Raw genomic sequence first — 18,356 nt, forward strand, 5'->3', positions numbered from 1 at the left:
AAAAATATATATGAAACAAAATATATATGAAACAAAACATAAACCAAAATAAACAAAAAAAGAAAAACCACTCTTATGCAGCTGTAAAATAAGCTGCATGTAGCCCAGCCTGGGTCTGGCCCTCCTTAGGTTCTGGTCTCAGCTCAGCACTCATATTAAAATAATTTTAGGACAGAGAAGCAGCTTGTCTGGATGACTGACGCTCTGTGCCTTGAGGAGGAAGCGTGAGGAAGAGTGAGGGCACCACCAGGGGAATTACAAATAGTAGTCTATCAGCAGGCTGAGATGTGCGTGTGGTGAGATGATGGGCTCAGTTCAGAGCAAGGCCCTGCTGAAAATGGGCTTATAAAGCATCCTATCCCTTCTTCTGCATGACACCAATGGGTACCAATTAACATCTCCACCTGTGTTCTTCCACTCTAGTCCCTCCCTATCATGCTTGAGGCTTCTTTTCTTTGCCCCTTTTTGTAAATATTGCAACTCCTATAGGTAATTATATGTCATTGTTAGTTTAATTTGAAATTCTCATAGTGCTAATTCTGAGTCTACGTTCATATATGTATTGCACACACTTTTTCTTTTTTGTTTCTCTGCGAACTACCTATTCATATACTCTGCCTTATTTTTCAGCATACTCCTTGGTTTTTTTTTTTCTGGTCTATCTTAAGTATTTTCCCTCTGCATTAGTCAGTATTCTCCAAAGAAACAGAACCAGTAGGAGATATAGGTCTGGATAGAAATATAGATATAGTTACAGATATAGGTAGAGATACAAATTTATGATAAGAATTGGAAATGGATTTATGATTATGAAGGCTGAGAAATCTCAAGATCTGTCGTTGGAAAACTGGAAACCTAGAAGAGGGGATAGTTCTAGTCTGAGTCTGAAGGCCTGAGAACCAGGAGAGCTGATGGTGGAAATTGCAATCTGAGCACTATCCCAGCACAATAAGATCAATATCCCAGCACAAAGCAGTCAGGCAGAAGAAATCTCCTCTTACTCAGCCCTATTGTTCTATTCTAGTCATCAGTTGATTGAATGAAGCCCACTCACACAGGGAAGAGTAATCTACTTTAATCGGTCTACAAATTCAAATGTTAATTTCATCCAAAAACATCCACATAGAAACAGCCCGAGTAATGTTTGACCAAATGTCTGGGCACCTTATGGCCCAGTCAAGTCTCCATAAAATTAGCCAGCATACTTCTCCTTTTCCTCCTTATATTTTAATGAGCCATATTGGCTTATAGTAATATTGTTTGCTATAAGAAATTTTAAATTTTAAATTTTCTTTTATCTTGAAAGTTTTAGACTTCTTGGTTAAGAGTTTTTTTTTTTCATGTTCTTAAGTTATACACATAGTCTTCAAGACTTTCTGCTAAGATTTTATTTTCTTGCTGTTTTACTTCCTAATTTGTTAGTATATTCATTTTTATTGTGAGATATAATCTACATACAAAAGAATAAATAAAATATATTTATGTAATTTAAAAAGAAACACAAATAATGCCAACCACAATGAGGATAAGAAAGAGAAGACTGCTAGAACTCCAGAGTTGCCCCATGTCCCCCAATCACAAGATGCTTCTCCACCCCCACCAAAGGTAAGCATGTCACAATTTTTAATTTTCATTGTAGTTTTGCCATCGATGTATGCTTCCCAGTTGAGTTTTTAAGCTTTATAAACAAGGAGTCACAGTTTTATATAATTTTTTTCTCTTTGTTCAATGTCCAGTTGAGAAGGTAAACCCTACTGTATGTTGATCTGTACCTTATTCATTTTCATTATTGAATAGTATATTACACTATACCAAAACATACTTATCTATTCTACTGATGATGATCATTTAGTTTGCGTCTAGTTTTTGACAAATAATTCTAATTCTGTTATGAAAATTCTTATATATGTCTTCTGGGACATATCTGGGAAGTTTTTATTTTTCCCCAGAAGTACGATTACTGGATAGACATATTTTCATCTATCTGGATAACAACAAAATGTTTTCCAGAGGGATTGCATTAATATTTATCCTGATCAGTATTGTATGATAATTTCTGCTGCTCTGCATCCTCACCATTACTGGTACTGGCACACCATTTTAATTTTGCTAATCGGGTGAGTGTCAGTATCTATTATCATCTCTTTAATTTGCATTTTCTAGATTACTTATGAAGTTGAGCATCTTTCATTGGCCATTTGAACCTCCCCTTTTGTTAGATTTATTTTCAAGCCCTTTGCTCATATTTCTATTATGTGTTTCTGTTTTGTAAAGATGGGTAGGCATTTTATTTCTGCATTTTGGGTACCAGACTTTTATTAGTTATGTGTAATGCAGATATGTTTTGCCACTCAGTGATTACTTTAGTTATTTAATGACATTACATTTCCACTTGAGTTCATTTGTATAAAGTGTAGGGTTTAGCTCAAAATTTCTTTTTACCTGTTGATGTCCAATTGCTCCAACACCATTTGTTGAAAAAGATATTCTTCCACTTAAATTCTTTTGCAGTTTTGTCAAAGATGAGTTGAACATATTTGTGTAGGTCTGTTTATGAGTTCTCTATTCCATTCCATTGATCTCTGTGTGTGTCCCTACACCAGTACCATACGATCTTGGTTACTGTAGACTTAATATTGGATAGAATTATTCTTATTTAGCAAGGCCATTTGATCTACTTTAGGGCCTATGCCTTTTAATATAAATGTTTAAACAAGTTTAATTTGGGAAAAAAAAAACTTTGCTGAGATTTTATTGGGAATTGTATTAAACCTTTAGCTCAGTTTGGGGAAAATTGGCATCTTTATTGTTGTCTTCCAATCCTTGAACACAGTGTATTTTTCCATTTATTTAGGTCTTCCCTGATTTCTTTCATCATTGTTTTCTGATTTTCAGTATACCAATTCTGTCCATATTTTGCTCAGTGTATACCTAAGCATTTTTTTGGAAGGATTATAAATGGTATTAGACTTTTGGCATGTTCACTGTTAACCTGTAGAAATGTGTTTTGTTTTCTTGTGTTGACTTTGTACCTTGCAACATTTTTTGACTCATTTATTAGTTCTAGAGTTTTTGTTTTTTCTTAGATTTCTTGAGATATGCCATCAGCAAATGGAGATAGTGAACACCTGACATTTTTGCCTTGTTTTCAATCGTGGGAGAAAGAATTCAGGTTTTCACAACTAAGTATGATGTTAGCTGTAGAGTTTTTGTAGATGGTCTTTATCGATTGGAGCTAATTCCCCTCTATTTTTAAATTGCTAAGAGATTGTATTATGAATTGGTACTGAATTTTGTCAAGTGTTTAACTGCACCAATTGATATGATTGTGTGATTTTTCTGTTTTAGCTTGTTGATATAATGGGTTTCATAAATTTTCAAATGCTGATCCTGCTTTGCATACCTGAAATAAATCCCAGTTGATCATTATGTATAATTATTTTTACATATTGTTGGATGAGATCTGCTGGTATTTTGTTGATGATTTTAGTGTCTAAGTTTAAAAGGTATATTGTAGTTTTCTTTATTTTCATACTATATTTATCTGATTATAATATCAGAGAAATGATGGGCCTCATTAAATGAGTTGAGAATATTCTGCCTACTTCTATTTTCTGAAAGAAATTGTGGAAATTTCTGAAAGAAAGTATGGAAAACAAATGTTATTTTTGTTTAACATGTTTGGTAGAATTCCCCAGTGAATCCATCTGGGCTTACACATTTTTTTTCCAGAGCTTTTAAGCAATAAATTCAATTTCTTGAATGGTTCTGGGACTATCTAGATCACTTATTTCATCTTAGCTTAGTCTTAGTAGTTTGTGGTTTTAGAGAAATTGGCTCATTTTTTTAAAGCTGTCGCATTCATGAGCAGAGAAGTGTTTGTAGCATTCCCTTATCTTTTTAATGGCTGCAGGATCTGTAGTGATACTAAACTTTTTATTCCTGGTATTGGTGATTTTTGTCTTCTCTCTTTTTATTTTTGTGAATCTTGCTAGAGGTTTATAAATTTTATTTTTGGTTAATGAGCCTTATTGCAATAATTTCTTATATTATTTTCTAGTTTAAATTAGGTTGATTTTTGTTTCATCTTTACTTTTTCTTCTATCTGTTTCAGGTGTATTTTGCTCTTTGTCTTGTATCGTGAGCCAGAGACTTAGATTACTGTTTTGTGGAATTTATTTGTTTCTAGTGAACACTTAGGGCTAAAAATTTTCCTCTTAACACTGCTTTGGCTGTTTCTCTGTCTTAGTTAGTTTTGGTTACAATAGCAAAGGATCATAGACTGGGCAGCTTAAACAACAAACATTTATTTCTTACAGTGCTGAGGGCTGGGAAGTTCATAATCAAAGTGATAGCAGATCCAGTGTCTGGTGAGGGCACTCTTTCTGGCTTGCAGATGTCCATCTGCTCATTGTATATTCACATGGCCAGGGAAAAATTCTCTCCTACTTCCTCTTATAAGGGCACTAATCCCATTCATGAGGGCTCCACCCTCATAATCTAGTCACATCCCAAAGGTCCCTCTCTTAATAATATCACATTGGGGATATATGAGTCTTTTTTTTTGTGAGGGACACATTCAGCCCATAAATAATCCCATATTTATATATTGTATATTCATTTTTGTTCATTTCTAAGTATTTTTAAGAATTTTCTTTGAGATTTCCTCTTTAACTCCTAGACTAGGAGTATACTGTTTAATTTCCATATGTTTAGAGATTTTTTTGTTTTCTTTCTTTATTGATTTCCATTTTGTATTAAAACAGAGAATTAAAAAACTATGCCTCAGTAATTATCAAACTAAGAGGAATTAAAAAGAGAGTTTTAATACCAACTCAAGGAACAAATAATTATTATTGTGTTAGCTTGTTCCACATTGATATAAAGGAATACCTGAGGCTGGGTAATTTATAGAGAAAAAAGGTTTATTTGGCTCATGGTTTTGCAGGCTGCACAAGAAGCATGGTGCTGGCATCTGCTCCTGGTGAAGCTTCAGAAAGCTCCCACTCACGGTGGAAGGCAAAGAGGAAGCTGGCATATCACATGATGAGAAAGGGGAGAAAAGTGCATGGGGGTTGTCATACTCTTTAAAAAAATAGATATCCCATGAACCGGATCTCATTACCACTCATTACCTTGTGCAGAACACCATTCATGAGGGATCTGACCCCATAACTCATCACCTTCCACCAGTCCCAACTTCCAATATTTGGAGTCACATTTCAACATGAGATTGGGAGGGGACAAATATCCAAACCATATCAATTATCTTTACAAAATCTTGCAAGTCATATAAATGATTGGAAGATACAACATTTATACCACACCTAAACTCAAATTTCTCAAAACAGTGATAAACTAACATTAATTATAAACAAATATATGAAAGTTACAAACTAAATGCTAAGTAATTAGATCAGCAGTATGAAAAAAAGAATATATTTTGTCCAATTACTGATTAATCTAGGAATGTAAGATTAGTTTATCATTAGAAAATACATTTCTTTATATTAACATATTAAGAGAGTGGAGCAATGACCAAAACTGATTAAATCTCAGCTTTCATGGAGCCTTCATTCTATTTCAAAGAAAGACTACAAATAGATAAATTGTAACGTGTTGACAGGTATGAAGTAAACAAACAGAGTAGAGATGGAGAATAATGGTGTTTATGTTTTGTTTTCTATTATAGTCAAGGTGGGTTGAGAGGTGGCATTTAAGCAGAGGGCTCAGTGAAATGAGAGAGTGGACCAATTTACCACTTAGATGAAGAGAATTCTTCCAGGTAGCTGGAAGAACAAGTGTAAAGGCTGTGAGTAACAAGTATGCTTGGTACATTAGAAGATTAGCAAGTGGAGCAGAGCTGCCAGAGCCTAGTGGTTGAGATAAAGTGAGTTAGGCAATAATGTCCAAGTATGGAAGTAGGATTGGACGGGGCCTTGTACACCACAGTAAGGATATGGATTTTGTTCTAAGTGCGATGGAAGCACTGCTTTAGCTGCATCCCACAAGCTTTGATGGTCTGTGTTTTCATTTTTATTCAAATAAAACTATTTTCTAGTTTTTCTTATGACTTCATCTTTGATTTATAGGTCATTTAGGTAAAATTAATTTTAATACTATATTTTATTTAGGCTAGTATATCCATAATTTTGCATTTCAGCATGTAATCAGTCTAAAATATTAGTGAGATATTTTACATTTGAAGCAATTTTATGTCTTCAAACTCAGCATTATGCTACGGCACATCTCAATTCAGACAAGTTGTATTTCAAGGGCTTTATTGTCTCATGTGATTATTGGCTACTGTATTGGACAGAGTAGGGCTACACCAATAGTTTTCATCTCTGTTTGCACAACACATTCAACTGGGACCTTTTAAAAAACACCAGTGCTGGGGCCCTATTCCCAGAAATTCTGAATTAATTAGTCTACAGTTGAGTCCTGGCATCTTTTTGTTTTATGACTGCCGACTAAGACCACTGGTGTCAACCCTGAAATTTTCCTTTAATCACACCGTGTTTCTTCTGTGTTGAGGTTCAGCATCACCATCTAACTTCTTAGGTGTTTCTGTTTCTTTCTCCAGTTCTACTGTGAGGTCCTGAGGACAGGAACAAGGTTAATTCATCTGTATTTCTCACATAATTGAGGCAGTGCTGGTCCCAGATTAAGAGCTCAAATGTGGTAGGTCACTGCTTGTTACAACAGCCCTCTGTAGCGATGATTCGCTTGCCATAAACACCATCAACATGGGGCACTGGACTGGGAGAGAGAGATGGAAAATGGGAGGACATTCTTACAAAAATACTTGCTGGAAAAGCTGCCCTCCACAACAATTCCATTCCTGCTGTCTAATGCTCATTTTCTGAGTTAGTAATAGCAGAAGTTACTATAAAAGTAAGTAATTTCTGTCTTTACAGAGGGGAAATATAGGCTGGAGATTTACTCATCTTCCTTGTCATCATTATCAATGTCTTCATGTTCATTCATATCAGCTAACTTTGTCATTGTTAGGCATTTATTTTACATAGTACGTATTTCCAGAAGTACATCGTGATTATATGTGTATCTACATATATCATATATGATATACGTAAGGAGAAATAAACCAATCTTAATGGGTTGCATGAAGAGTTGCATCCTATATAAACCTTTTGAGAATTAGAGCAACGCACACCAAATTTCTTTTTCTTGTTGGTTTAGAGTGTTTTGATGGGTAAAAGGGAAGAATTTTTTTCTGTGATAGGAAAACTACCTTCCTCGTAATGATCTTCTTGTATGTTTGTTGAGGAAAAAAAATCAGTCCTTTTTTTAAAAATATAGTTGCAATAAATGCAACATGTCTTTCTCTCTCTCTGTGTGTGTGTGTGTGTGTGTGTGTGTGTGTTTGACAGATACTTTCACAAAAAGTTCCTGAATTGGTAGAAGTCTCAAGTCTCTGACCTGTGCTCATGAGCTACTTAAATGTGGCAGAATCACATACACAACACACCACAGAAAAACTCAGAAACTCCTACTCAAAAGGCCCCTTGATAGTGACACGTTCCTTGGTAACCCAAAGAGAAGTAGACAAATATGATAGCCTTTAAATTCCAGGCTGAAGTGTTCTTAGAAGAGAAATTCTAAAGAGAAGAGTGAGTGACCAAGGGGCATCTCTCTCCACAGTTAGGATTGGGGACTTGGCCTGGTCTAAAAGCATGGGGGATACTCTCTGAAAGAGTAAGGAGGCCTAAGGTACCAGACCAGCCTCTCAGGATTGACTGACCTGGGAAAGGTCCACAGCCTCTGGCTGAAATTTGGCCGGAATATGTTAGGGGCTAAATCTCGGGCAGTCTTGGAGCCTTTGGTGCCAAAGTTCTTCCTGAGGGACTGAGTAAAGCGTGTTCAGGAGGGAGGCTTGAAAGGTAAGTACCCATAGCCTTAAACCCCTCTGCTTGCCACACCTTGAGACTTTAGCCTGGGAAAAGGGTCTGATTTACAAAAAGTCTCATAAAGTCACCCTCTCTCCCACTAGTGCTGAATAGGCTACCTGGGAAGCTCATCATCCAGCTCAGGAGGAGGTGAAACCAGGAGGCAGGAGAATGTCAGGCATGACCCTGCACATGTGCAACAACCACATCCTGCTCCTGCCCTTAGAATGGCTCATCCGAGGCCCAGTCTCAGGATCCATATAAAGTTTGTTCCTGCTGCTGGCTCCTCATCTGCTCTGCTTCCTAAGGGACGCATCTGCGGCTGCGTCTCGGCCCAGGATGAGTGTTTCTATAGGAATCCACAGGGCGGCGCTAGCGGGATGAAGATGGAGATGGAGAGTAATTCTGGAAGGGGAAGAGTGAAGCGTGGAGGAGGAGTAGGAGGAAGAAATGGTGGACAAGGCAAGAAGGCCAGAAGTAGTAGTTGACTCTGAACAAAGCAGGAACCAACCTGGGAAGGATTATCCCTGTGATCAGACAGGGAGATGATGAATGACCTAGGATTGCTGCAGCCCTAACAATGGTTGGCCTGCTGGCGCTAAGCCCATTGCTCTGAAGGAAGCTTTTCTGTAACTGTGCAGATCTCAAATTTATTATTATTTATTAAACAGATTTTCTACCAATTTCTAAATTCCATTTCTAGATAGATTCATGTGGGTAGAATTGCAATGTATTTAACATGTCTTTGAGATGGCATTCAAATTTTGCTGGCTTTATTAGTTCAGAAGTCACCTGTAAACCGCCTAACAAATACTAAGAATTATTGAAAGCTCTAGGGATACAAAAGTAATGAAGATATACTCCGTCTCAGAGAGGTTTCTATACATGTCCTTATTTTAGATATTCCTCTTCATCACCTTGGGAGAGGATTTTAAAATAGAAAAAATGTAATGGCTCTTGATATTAAGTTTCTGTATATGTTTCTATTTTGTCATTCAGGTTTATTGAAATCCCACCAAGATGTCCTGCCAGCAGTGCCAGCCCCCTCCCAAGTCTCCTATCCCCAAGTGTCCCCTCAAATGCCCCCAAAAGTGTGCATCCCTATGCCCACCTCCAATCCCTTCTTGCTGTGGCTCCAGCTCTGGGGGCTGCTGCAGCTCTGGGGGAGGTGGCTGCTGCCTGAGCCACCACAGACGCCGCAGGCCCCACTGCCACAGACCCCAGAGCTCCGATTGCTGTGGCAGTGGCAGCAGCCAGCAGTCTGGGGGTTCTGGCTGCTGCTCCAGAGAGGGCTGCTGCTGACCTGGACCAGGAGCAGCACTGAAGGAATTAGTGGGCGAAGGACCCATTGCAGCCTGGTGTTTTACTTCCTCCACTCTCTTGCCTTTCCTTTTTGCAGCCCCATCAATTGAATAAACATGCAGGTTTGCTTCTCATCAACTTCAGGCCTTGGATTTGCATTATTTTAGCTTTATGTCAATATCTGTATTTCTCAGATTATTGAAAAATTATCTGACGTGCTTTGCAACAATAAATTTACTTTCAAGTAATTTTCAAGTCCCAGTTTGATGGTGGTTTTTATTCCACTTTTCTTTACTTTTACCCAATCCTTTTCCCTAGATAGATAGATGTATTGCTTTTACTGGAACAGAGAAAAATCAACCAATTAAACTTTAATGAATTACTTATTTGTGTACACATACTTCACAAAAATCTAAAATTCTGCAGTATTTGTGAGAACAGTAAGTAAGGATTGATTAGAATTCCAAGATAAGCCTAACTTAAATTAAAAAAAAAATAGTGGTAAAATAGCCAAGTCACTAAAGTTGTTTGGACAGAAAAAATCTAATTTACTTAAGTTAAAAAAATGAACTTACTGCTCCATACATTTTCTAAAGCAATATTCCCTTTCTCTCTGTCTCTCTCTCTCTCTCTCTGTGTGTGTGTATGTGTGTGTGTGTGTGTTTAAAAGATTAACATTAAGAAAGCAGAATAGCATCACATCCATTTGGGAACCATGTAGAAAAGTGTACTAATTTTTGTAGCTGTTCTAATTGTGTTGTGCACATACAAGAGTCTGGTTAAATAAAGTTCTATTGGGTCCCAGGTTTCCTTTTTCGAGAAGCCTATTTACAGTATCCAAAAGTCAGAATTGGAATTCAATGAAGTACTATTTCCCTTGTTCTCTCCACTCTGTCCTAAAGGTAAGGAGCCCCTTGTTACAGAGCTCTGCTGACTTAGGACTTTCTCTGAGGCAGACACATTGGTAATGATAGGTCACAAGTTGCAGACCTGTCTTAGCCTTGTGGTCATGCAGGAAGTTCAAATGATTTCACTGGGAGAAAGTGCAGACTGAGGTGGGCATCAGTGTGCACTCTTGGGCCTTTGCAGACCGCTGTTGAAATAAACTTGGTTTGTTGTTTTTCCTGCTGTTGTTCTTGCACTTACCACCAATTGAAATTACATATTTATTTCTCTTTGGTTGTTAAGTGCCTCTCGCCTTATCCCCGAAGAAGATTATACTATAAACTATTTATTATATATAATGTATATGCTTCAAGATGTCATTGTCTGGTCATGAAAACAAAGACCATTCGAGCCACAGTCGAACTAGTTTAAACACAGAAAGATCTAATGCAGGGAATTTGTTAGAAAAGTCTTGGAGGGGCCGAATAAGTAAAAGTGGTACTCAGGGATTACCAGAGATCTGGAAGAATTTGGGGCAGGACGTAGGACTTGCCAAATGGCTGTGCTGGCTCAGGAGAGCACCGGAAACAAAACTGTAATTCTTGCCGTATTCTCACAGACAGCAGTCAGGTGTGACAGCTCCAAGATCACTCTTTGAAATTCTGGTTCACTAGTCCCCAGAATGACTTATTGGGATGGGGGAAAGGGTGGAGACCAGTGGTTTTGGAGGTCAGGGGCTGGTGTGGCAGGTCACAGGCTTTCTGGGACATAGGCCATCTGAAGTGAAGAAAGAGCCCTGCTCCTCACCCTGTTCCCCTGCTCTGGTCGCTGTTCAGAACCAAATGCAACTGTAATGACTACAAATGGTTGATGGGGGATAAGAAATAGCAACACCAGCAAAACTAACCAATATTCAGTTAGCATTTACTCATGTTAGGCACCTGCTTTATCTCATATTAACATTTGCTTGGTCTGTTTATTCTAACGGTATTTATTAAGTGCCTACTATCTATCAAGTGCAGTTTTAAGATTTGAGAATATACTTGTGAACAAAACAGCCAAAAATTTCTTCCTCAGTGAACTTATTCTAAGAAAAGAAGGCAGGTGACAAACAAAATGAATTAAAAAATATGTATTATTCACGCAACCGACAAATATGTTTTGAGTGCACCAAGTATTAGGTATAGTAAGGCACTGTGGACAGAGCAGTGAACAAAAGCAATGAAAGTTCTCACCCAATAGGGTTCACATTCTGATGGGACAAAATGAAAAATACATGCATATGTAAAATATATAATGTATTAAATGAGGATAAACTCTAAGGAGAGAAATAAGGTTGGAAGAGGGACAGGGAGGGCAAGTAGGTATGGATTATAATGCTAAATTGGGTCACCAGTGAAGGGTTCACAGGAGCCACATTTGAGGAAAGATTTGAGTGACAAAGTCAGCCATGTGGGCATCTGGGGGAACAGTGTGGGTAGAGGAGAAGCAACTGCAAAGGGCCTGCAGTGGGGCTGTGCCTGAGCATCAGACAAACTGCAAGCGGACTGGTGTGGGGTCAGAGTGAGGGGAGAGGATGGGACACGAGATCAGTGAAGTACAGGGTATAGGGTCCAGTCCATGCATCCCTTTTGAAAGCCTTTTTAAGGACTTTAGTTTTTACCATGAGCAGAATGAGAATTCATTCGAACATTTTTGAGCAGAGGAATGACATGCTCTTACTATTAATGTCTTCATTTTATAGATGAGAAAACAGCTTCAGAATGTATAGCTAATTATCTAAGGTCACACATCTTGGAATTGGCAGAGCTATGACTAGGACTGGGACTGTCTGAAAGGAGATATGAAAAGTTCAGCTGGCTTTTTGGGTAAAGGTCTTGAAGAGTTTGAAATAAAGGTCAGAATAGGCCATTTGCACAGAGAGGATGGATAAAATAGTTGAGAAGGGTCCACAAGGGGACATAATCCAGTGGGTTCTACCTGTAAAAGTTTTCTGTATCCCTTACATCTTGAAATGAAAAGATGAAGAGACAACTTCCACTGAAAATCCAGGAGGTGGTTGTAAGATCAAATGCAATGAAACAGTTCTACACTGTAGGTAAATCTGAGGGACTAGTTACCTGGTATATGTTATAAAGGAATAAATGGGTTAGGGAAAGGCTGGTGGACATTCAAGGCCCACTAGTGTGGGCCATTCCAGGAGAAAGAGAAGTATCTGGACATTGATATTCACTGACCTCTGTGCTCAAGAGGAGTTTGGTGCTGTCTTGCCGTGTCCCCAGTGCAAACAGCTCATGTGACTCTGAGCTAGGTGGGGCTTGCATTCTCATGTTTGGATGACTCATACATTTGCACACAGTGGGAGTCCTGTATGACTTTTCCCCTCCATATGTGAAAACCCTCTCTGCTCCATAGAGGATGTCCTTTACAAGATGTTCCTTGGCTATTCTTGTGGTAGTCTGGGTGGAAGTGGTGAGTGGGAATGGAGGTAAGGAGGAAGGCAGGTGAGGGAGCTCCCTAGAAAGCCAGCTCAGTGTCCACGTGTGGTTACGGAACTTGTCCTAGATGAGATTGAGAAATTTCTGTCTAGAGTCGGCTCCTGCCTGGCTGTGTGACCTCAAGCAAGTTTCTTCCCTTCTCAGTTACAATATAGGGGCTGCCCTCTGTCCTTCATTCTGTGGTTCTACAACAGAATCTCCTGATAGTCTAGGAAGAACCCCCAATTATCACAGCAATATCGCAAGGGATCTCCGGTGCAAGCCTTGGAGCTAAGCCTAAAGCAGACACACATAGACATAAAATCTAAGAGTGGAGATCACTGGTCTCAGACACAGTAGAGAGATTTCTCACCAAGTACCAATATTCCTGTGCACTCCCTTTCTTCAATGTATGGCTTCTCATTTCTTCCTCCTTCTTGTCCCCAGAAGGGGAGGGACCCAGATTTGACCTTTAGATTGTCCCCATTCTTTGATCAGGAAAAGTTCCTAGGATGAGAGGAGACCCAGAACATGATGTCAGAGAGCAACATGTCTTTTTGGGCACCTCCCTGTCTAATCCCCTGATCTGGGTTAAAATCTGAGTCTGGTTCACACACTAAGGGGCCCAGCTTCAAATATATAGTGAATGCCAAGATTCATGGATATTGGTGCTGTAAGGGATCTGAGAGATAATCTAGTATACAGTTCCTGACTATCCTGATGGTAAATCCCAAAAGAAGCTAACCGGGGGCACTACAGAGGACCTGTATTATTTTATTTTATTTTAATTTCTGGAGACAGGATCTCCAGTGCAGTGGCATCGTCATAGCTCACTGCAGCCTTGAACTCATGCGCTGAAGCAATCCTCTTGCCTCAGCCTCTGGAGTCACTAGAATTGCACGAGCCACTGTACCTAACTTTCAGAGAACTTGCAAAGATTAGCCGATCTTTCTAAGAATAGCAGCCCATTAGGCTGTATGACATAGGTATTCAATTGCATTCTGGCAGGGGCCAGACCCCATGACCTATTTTAGTACTTTCTGCCTTGGAGATTATTCTCTCTGCCTACTATTCTGGACCAGTTTTCCATGAATCCACAAGTCTCTGATTCTATCAGCTTGTATCCAAAGAGATAAATGTAAGGGAGGTTCTGGGAGCAGATTTTTGGGATAACCCTGTGAGTCATCCTGGCACTTGCACCAGTTATCTGACTTCTCCATGCCTTGCCTTCCCAGCCTATACAGTGGGTGGGGCACAACCCACCCACCTGTTTTGGTGGCACATAGATAAGGTGTCTCTCACCAGGTATGCTAGTACTGCTTGCAAATGTCAAACCCATTAGTGAGAGCTTGACTCCATACAGCAGGAAGTGAGCCAATCAGAGCTCACAGATGGCATGAGATGCACAGATTGGCTAATGACAGGATGGCACTGACCACGTGGAGGAAGGAGGTCAGTCTGGGCTGTGCTGTCAATGTAAAGCATCCCCATTCATTCATTCACTCATTCATTTGTTTAGTCAATGTTTCCCAGGTCCTATGATGATATATGGTGAATGTGTCCACAGTTGACAACTCTTGAAAATCATAGTCTCGTGGGAATAACTCCATGGAAGGCTAGGTTGTGGAAGTATACATTTCCCTTGTAGAACAGGCTCCTACAACCACAGAATATCATAGCCAGAAGGGGTCTCATCTAGCCTCTTTGCTTTAGATTGGAAGAGGAAAGGCCTAGAGACACCAGGGCACTGTGGAATCACAGGGTGGGGCGGTGGCACAATCAGGATAAGGGTCCAGGTCTTTCTATTTGTGCCTTGAAATGTCTGTCTCCAGTTTTGTTGGCACACCTTAAAATGACTGGTCTTCTAGGGCATTTTCTTTTCTGTAAAGTGGGGATATCCCATCCTACATATAATGCAGAAGACTTCCTAATGACTGCTTGTATGTTGGGTGACTGAAAGGTATGGTTCCTGAGGCATCATGGATTGTAACACGAGAAGCAGCATGTTTTGGTAGAAAAACAAATTTTGAAGTCTCTTTTACCTGGGTTCAAATTCTGGCTCTATCACTTCTAACTGTGTGAGCTTGGGCAAGTTATTTTTTGTTTGGGACACTATTGTGAGAACCAAATTTGATGAGCTATCCCATGCGGTGTCTAACCCCAAAAAGAGAATGTTCCTTTTCCTTTTACTCCATAAAACATCAGGTCTGGGGATGCACTGAGGCGGGACACTTAGGAGAGCAGAAGTGGAATGGCCTGGAACCACATCCCTTCTCATTTACCCCTCCCTTTGGGGAGAGGGACTGACTGGTGGTCTTCATGGTGGAAGCTGTGCAGTAAGACAAGCCCATCAGAGGCAGGAATGACAGGAATAAGCAGGACACCATGCCTGAGGACACCAAGCCAAGACACCAAGCCTGAAGCAGAGTCTCCCATCTTGCTTCTTCCAAAATGTTCAGGATCAGAGAGGCATCACACATACCTGACTTTAAAATATACTACAAAGCTATAGTAACCCAAACAGCATGGTACTGGCATAAAAACAGACACATAGACCAATGGAACAGAATAGAGAACCCAGAAATTAATCCATATATTTGCTATCAACTGATCTTTGACGAAGGTGCCAAGAACACACAATAGGGAAAGGAAAGTCTCTTGAATAAGTGATTCTGAAAAAACTGGGTATCCTCATGAAGAAGAATGAAATAAGATGCTTATCTCACACTGCATACTAAAATCAACCAAAAAATGAATTAAAAATGTAAATTTAATATTCAAAACTATGAAACTGCTAGGAAAAAAACAGGGGAAAACTCCATGATATTGGTCTGGGCAATGACCTTTTGAATATGACCTCAAAAACATAGACAGCAAAAGCAGAAATAGACAAATAAGATTAAATCAAGTTAAAATGCTTCTGTACAGAAAAGGAAATAAACAACAGAGTAAATAGACAACCTACAAAATGAGAAAACATTTGCAAACTATACATCTGATAAGGAGTTAATATCCAAAATGTATAAGGAACTCAAACAACCCAATAGAAAGAACACAAAAAATGGCCAATTAAAAAATGGGCAGAGGATCTGAATATACATTTCTTGAAAGAAGACATACAAATGGTCAACATGTCTAGAAAAAATGCTCAATATCACTAATCACCAGGGAAATGCAAATCAAAACCACAATGAAATAATACCTCACTCTTGTAATAATGGCTATTATCAAAAAACAAACAAACGAAAATGACGACAAAGATGTAGAGGAAAGAGAACTCATACACCATTGGCGAGAATGTAAGTTAGTGCAGCTATTATGAGAAACAGTATGGAGGTGTCTCAAGAAACTGCAAATAGAACTATCACATTATCCAGCAATCTCACTACTATGTATTTGTCCAAATGAAAGAAAATTAGTATATCACAGGGATAATTGTATTCCTATGTTTATTGCAGTGCTATTTACAATAAATAGCAAACACACAGAATCAACCCAAGTGTTCATCAGTGAACAAATGAATAAAGAAAATGGAGTATGAACACACAATGGAATACTATCCAACCATAAAAAGGAATAAAATCCTGTCATTTCCAGCAACATGGATGGAACTGGAGGTCATTAGGGTAAGTGAAATTAGAAAGATAAAAGATAACATGTTGGCAAGGATGTGGAGGAAATAAAATCTAGTACACCATTGGTGGGAATGCAATTTAGTACAGCCATGTAGGAAACAGTACGGAGGGTCCTCAAAAATTAAAAATAGAACTGGCATATAATCCTTCAATCACACTAGTAGGCATATATCCAAAGAAATTGAAGTCAGTAATGTTGAAGAGATATCTGCATTCCCATGTTTATTGCAGCACTATTCACAATAGGCAATAAAAGGAATCAACCTAAGTGTAAATCAAAGGATAAATGGATGCTTAAAAATGCTATATATACACAAAGAATATTATTCAGTCCTATAAAAAGAAGGAAATCCTGTCATTTGTGAGAAGGTGAATGAACCGGGAAGACAATATGCTAAGCAAAATAAACCAGGCATAGATAGACATACTGCATGATCTAATTTATATGTGGAATCTAGAAATGTTGATCTCGTAGAAATAGAGAGCAGAGTGCTGGGTACCAGAGGTTGGGGTGGCTGGTAGGCGGGGTTGGGGAGATTTTTTAAAGTATTCAGGGGAAGACTTTGCAAGACCTGACTTGGCGTGGGGGAGGGTCTGTGAATTAGTGGGTCTTTGCAAACTCTTTGTTTAGGAAATGTAGAGGCATTAAAGCCTATGGGTCCTGGGAAATGTGGGGATCTATTATGTACAAATACAATAGAACCATTTACCTGAGAGGCCATAGAGGCCACGGTAGAGCCTGCACTGGCTTATCTAAGGAATTGACATTTATTTGGACCAGTGCTAGGCTTAGGCTCAAGACAACCTTCTTCAGTGGGTGACCCGATACAGCTCAGTGGGGGCAGCATGGGCTCTGGAGTTGGGTAGATTTGGGTTCCAATGTCCCTCCATTACCTACTGATGGGATGACCTTGGTGAAATAGACCTCTGGGTCTCAGTTTTCTCTTATGTAAAATTGGGGCTAATGAAGCCTGTCTCATAGAGTTATTTCAAAATCAAATGAAATAACATAGGCAAAGAGCCTAGGACAGTATCCACCACATAGCAAGTGCTCAGTACATAATATTCCCATCTCTCTTTCTACATCTTCTGCATTGTGGAAAAGAAAAGAGGCAGGGATTCAAGGACAATGCCATGTTCAGAAATAAAAGGCAACATATTGTAGTGATAAAGATCATGATCTATGAAAGCAGACTGCCTGCATCTGAGGTCTGGCTTCCTTACTTACCGGCTTGTGATGATGGGTAACTCCCTTAATCTTTCAGGGCCTCAGTTGTGTCTCTCTGTAAATGTACTTCCTCATGAATTGTTTGTTATATATAAAGTATTCAAATAAACTTTAGATTCTATTGTTGTTGTTGTTGTTGTTGTTGTTGTTATCACACAGTGTTCATCTGGCTGGAATTTTCCCTGCTCAGCGTTCTTCGGAATTGAAGCCTGGTAGTGAGGTCCTGAAAGGTAAGAATGGGGGAGCCTAAGGGGCATGAGAAGGCTGAAGGGAGGCAGTCTAGACCCCAGCCTGGAGCCTAGGATCATCAAGCACCCACCCAGTTTCCAAATGAACCTAGAATAACCTGATATTACACGAAACAAACCATTTCTTGGAGGTGTTGCTGTCATATTGGGCCAGAGACCACTGGGCCAAACTGCTCAGCAACCTAGACCAGCAGAAGTTACCTTGGAAGCCCACAGAACACTCAGTTAGGCTGAGTGAAGTGAAGTGAATCTATAGTTCAATTTTCAATTTTTCATACACTGTGCCAAAAGCTACACTTAGCTTTAGATTAGATTCTCAATTTTAGTTAGATTATCTAAGCTACACTTAGCTTTTGGCACAGTGTATGAAAAATTGAGAATCTAACTATACCTTGGATAAGTCCTGAAGACTCAAGTGACCTAGAAACAGCTTCATTAGAGACAGATCACATAGGCATCACTCATAACTTCTAGGAAAAGGAGACTGACTTGTTTCCTGAAGAAGGGAACAGGAATCATTTATCTAGTGTTTGGGAAAACCCAGCGTCAAGCACAGACATGCTCTGCCTCTGACTGAGGAGTCAGGCATACTGGGGAGGAATCTTGCCAATGCAATGCCAGCCCTCCTCCTTGTGATCTCTGGTGCTTCATTTAGATGCCATTAAATTGCC

General features: G+C 39.2%; 2 protein-coding genes across 15 annotated transcripts in view; both read left to right on the forward strand.

The window, feature by feature from the left end:
* Positions 1–18,356, forward strand: part of S100A1 (S100 calcium binding protein A1) — a 1,186,348-nt gene that overhangs the window by 245,696 nt on the left and 922,296 nt on the right. Inside the window, exon 1 of one of the 14 annotated variants that reach the window (XM_050753831.1) lies at positions 16,734–16,737. The exons of the other annotated variants lie outside the window; for them this stretch is intronic. The gene's annotated coding sequence lies outside the window, so the exon portion shown is untranslated. Of the gene's footprint in view, positions 1–16,733; positions 16,738–18,356 lie in introns of those variants that run through there. 14 annotated transcript variants of the gene reach the window in all.
* LOC126935137 (late cornified envelope protein 4A-like) lies at positions 8,902–9,271 on the forward strand. Its single transcript, XM_050756345.1, has one exon. It carries the CDS (start codon positions 8,931–8,933, stop codon positions 9,210–9,212), a length of 282 nt encoding a protein of 93 aa, XP_050612302.1. The 5' UTR covers positions 8,902–8,930; the 3' UTR covers positions 9,213–9,271.

Source organism: Macaca thibetana, chromosome 1 (genome assembly GCF_024542745.1).
Source record: "Macaca thibetana thibetana isolate TM-01 chromosome 1, ASM2454274v1, whole genome shotgun sequence".
In the NCBI taxonomy this organism is placed as follows: Eukaryota; Metazoa; Chordata; class Mammalia; order Primates; family Cercopithecidae; genus Macaca; species Macaca thibetana.

What these genes read in the sequence shown, in the direction of transcription:
- LOC126935137 (XM_050756345.1), top strand. Translation starts at nt 8,931, where the DNA reads ATGTCCTGCCAGCAGTGCCAGCCCCCTCCCAAGTCTCCTATCCCCAAG.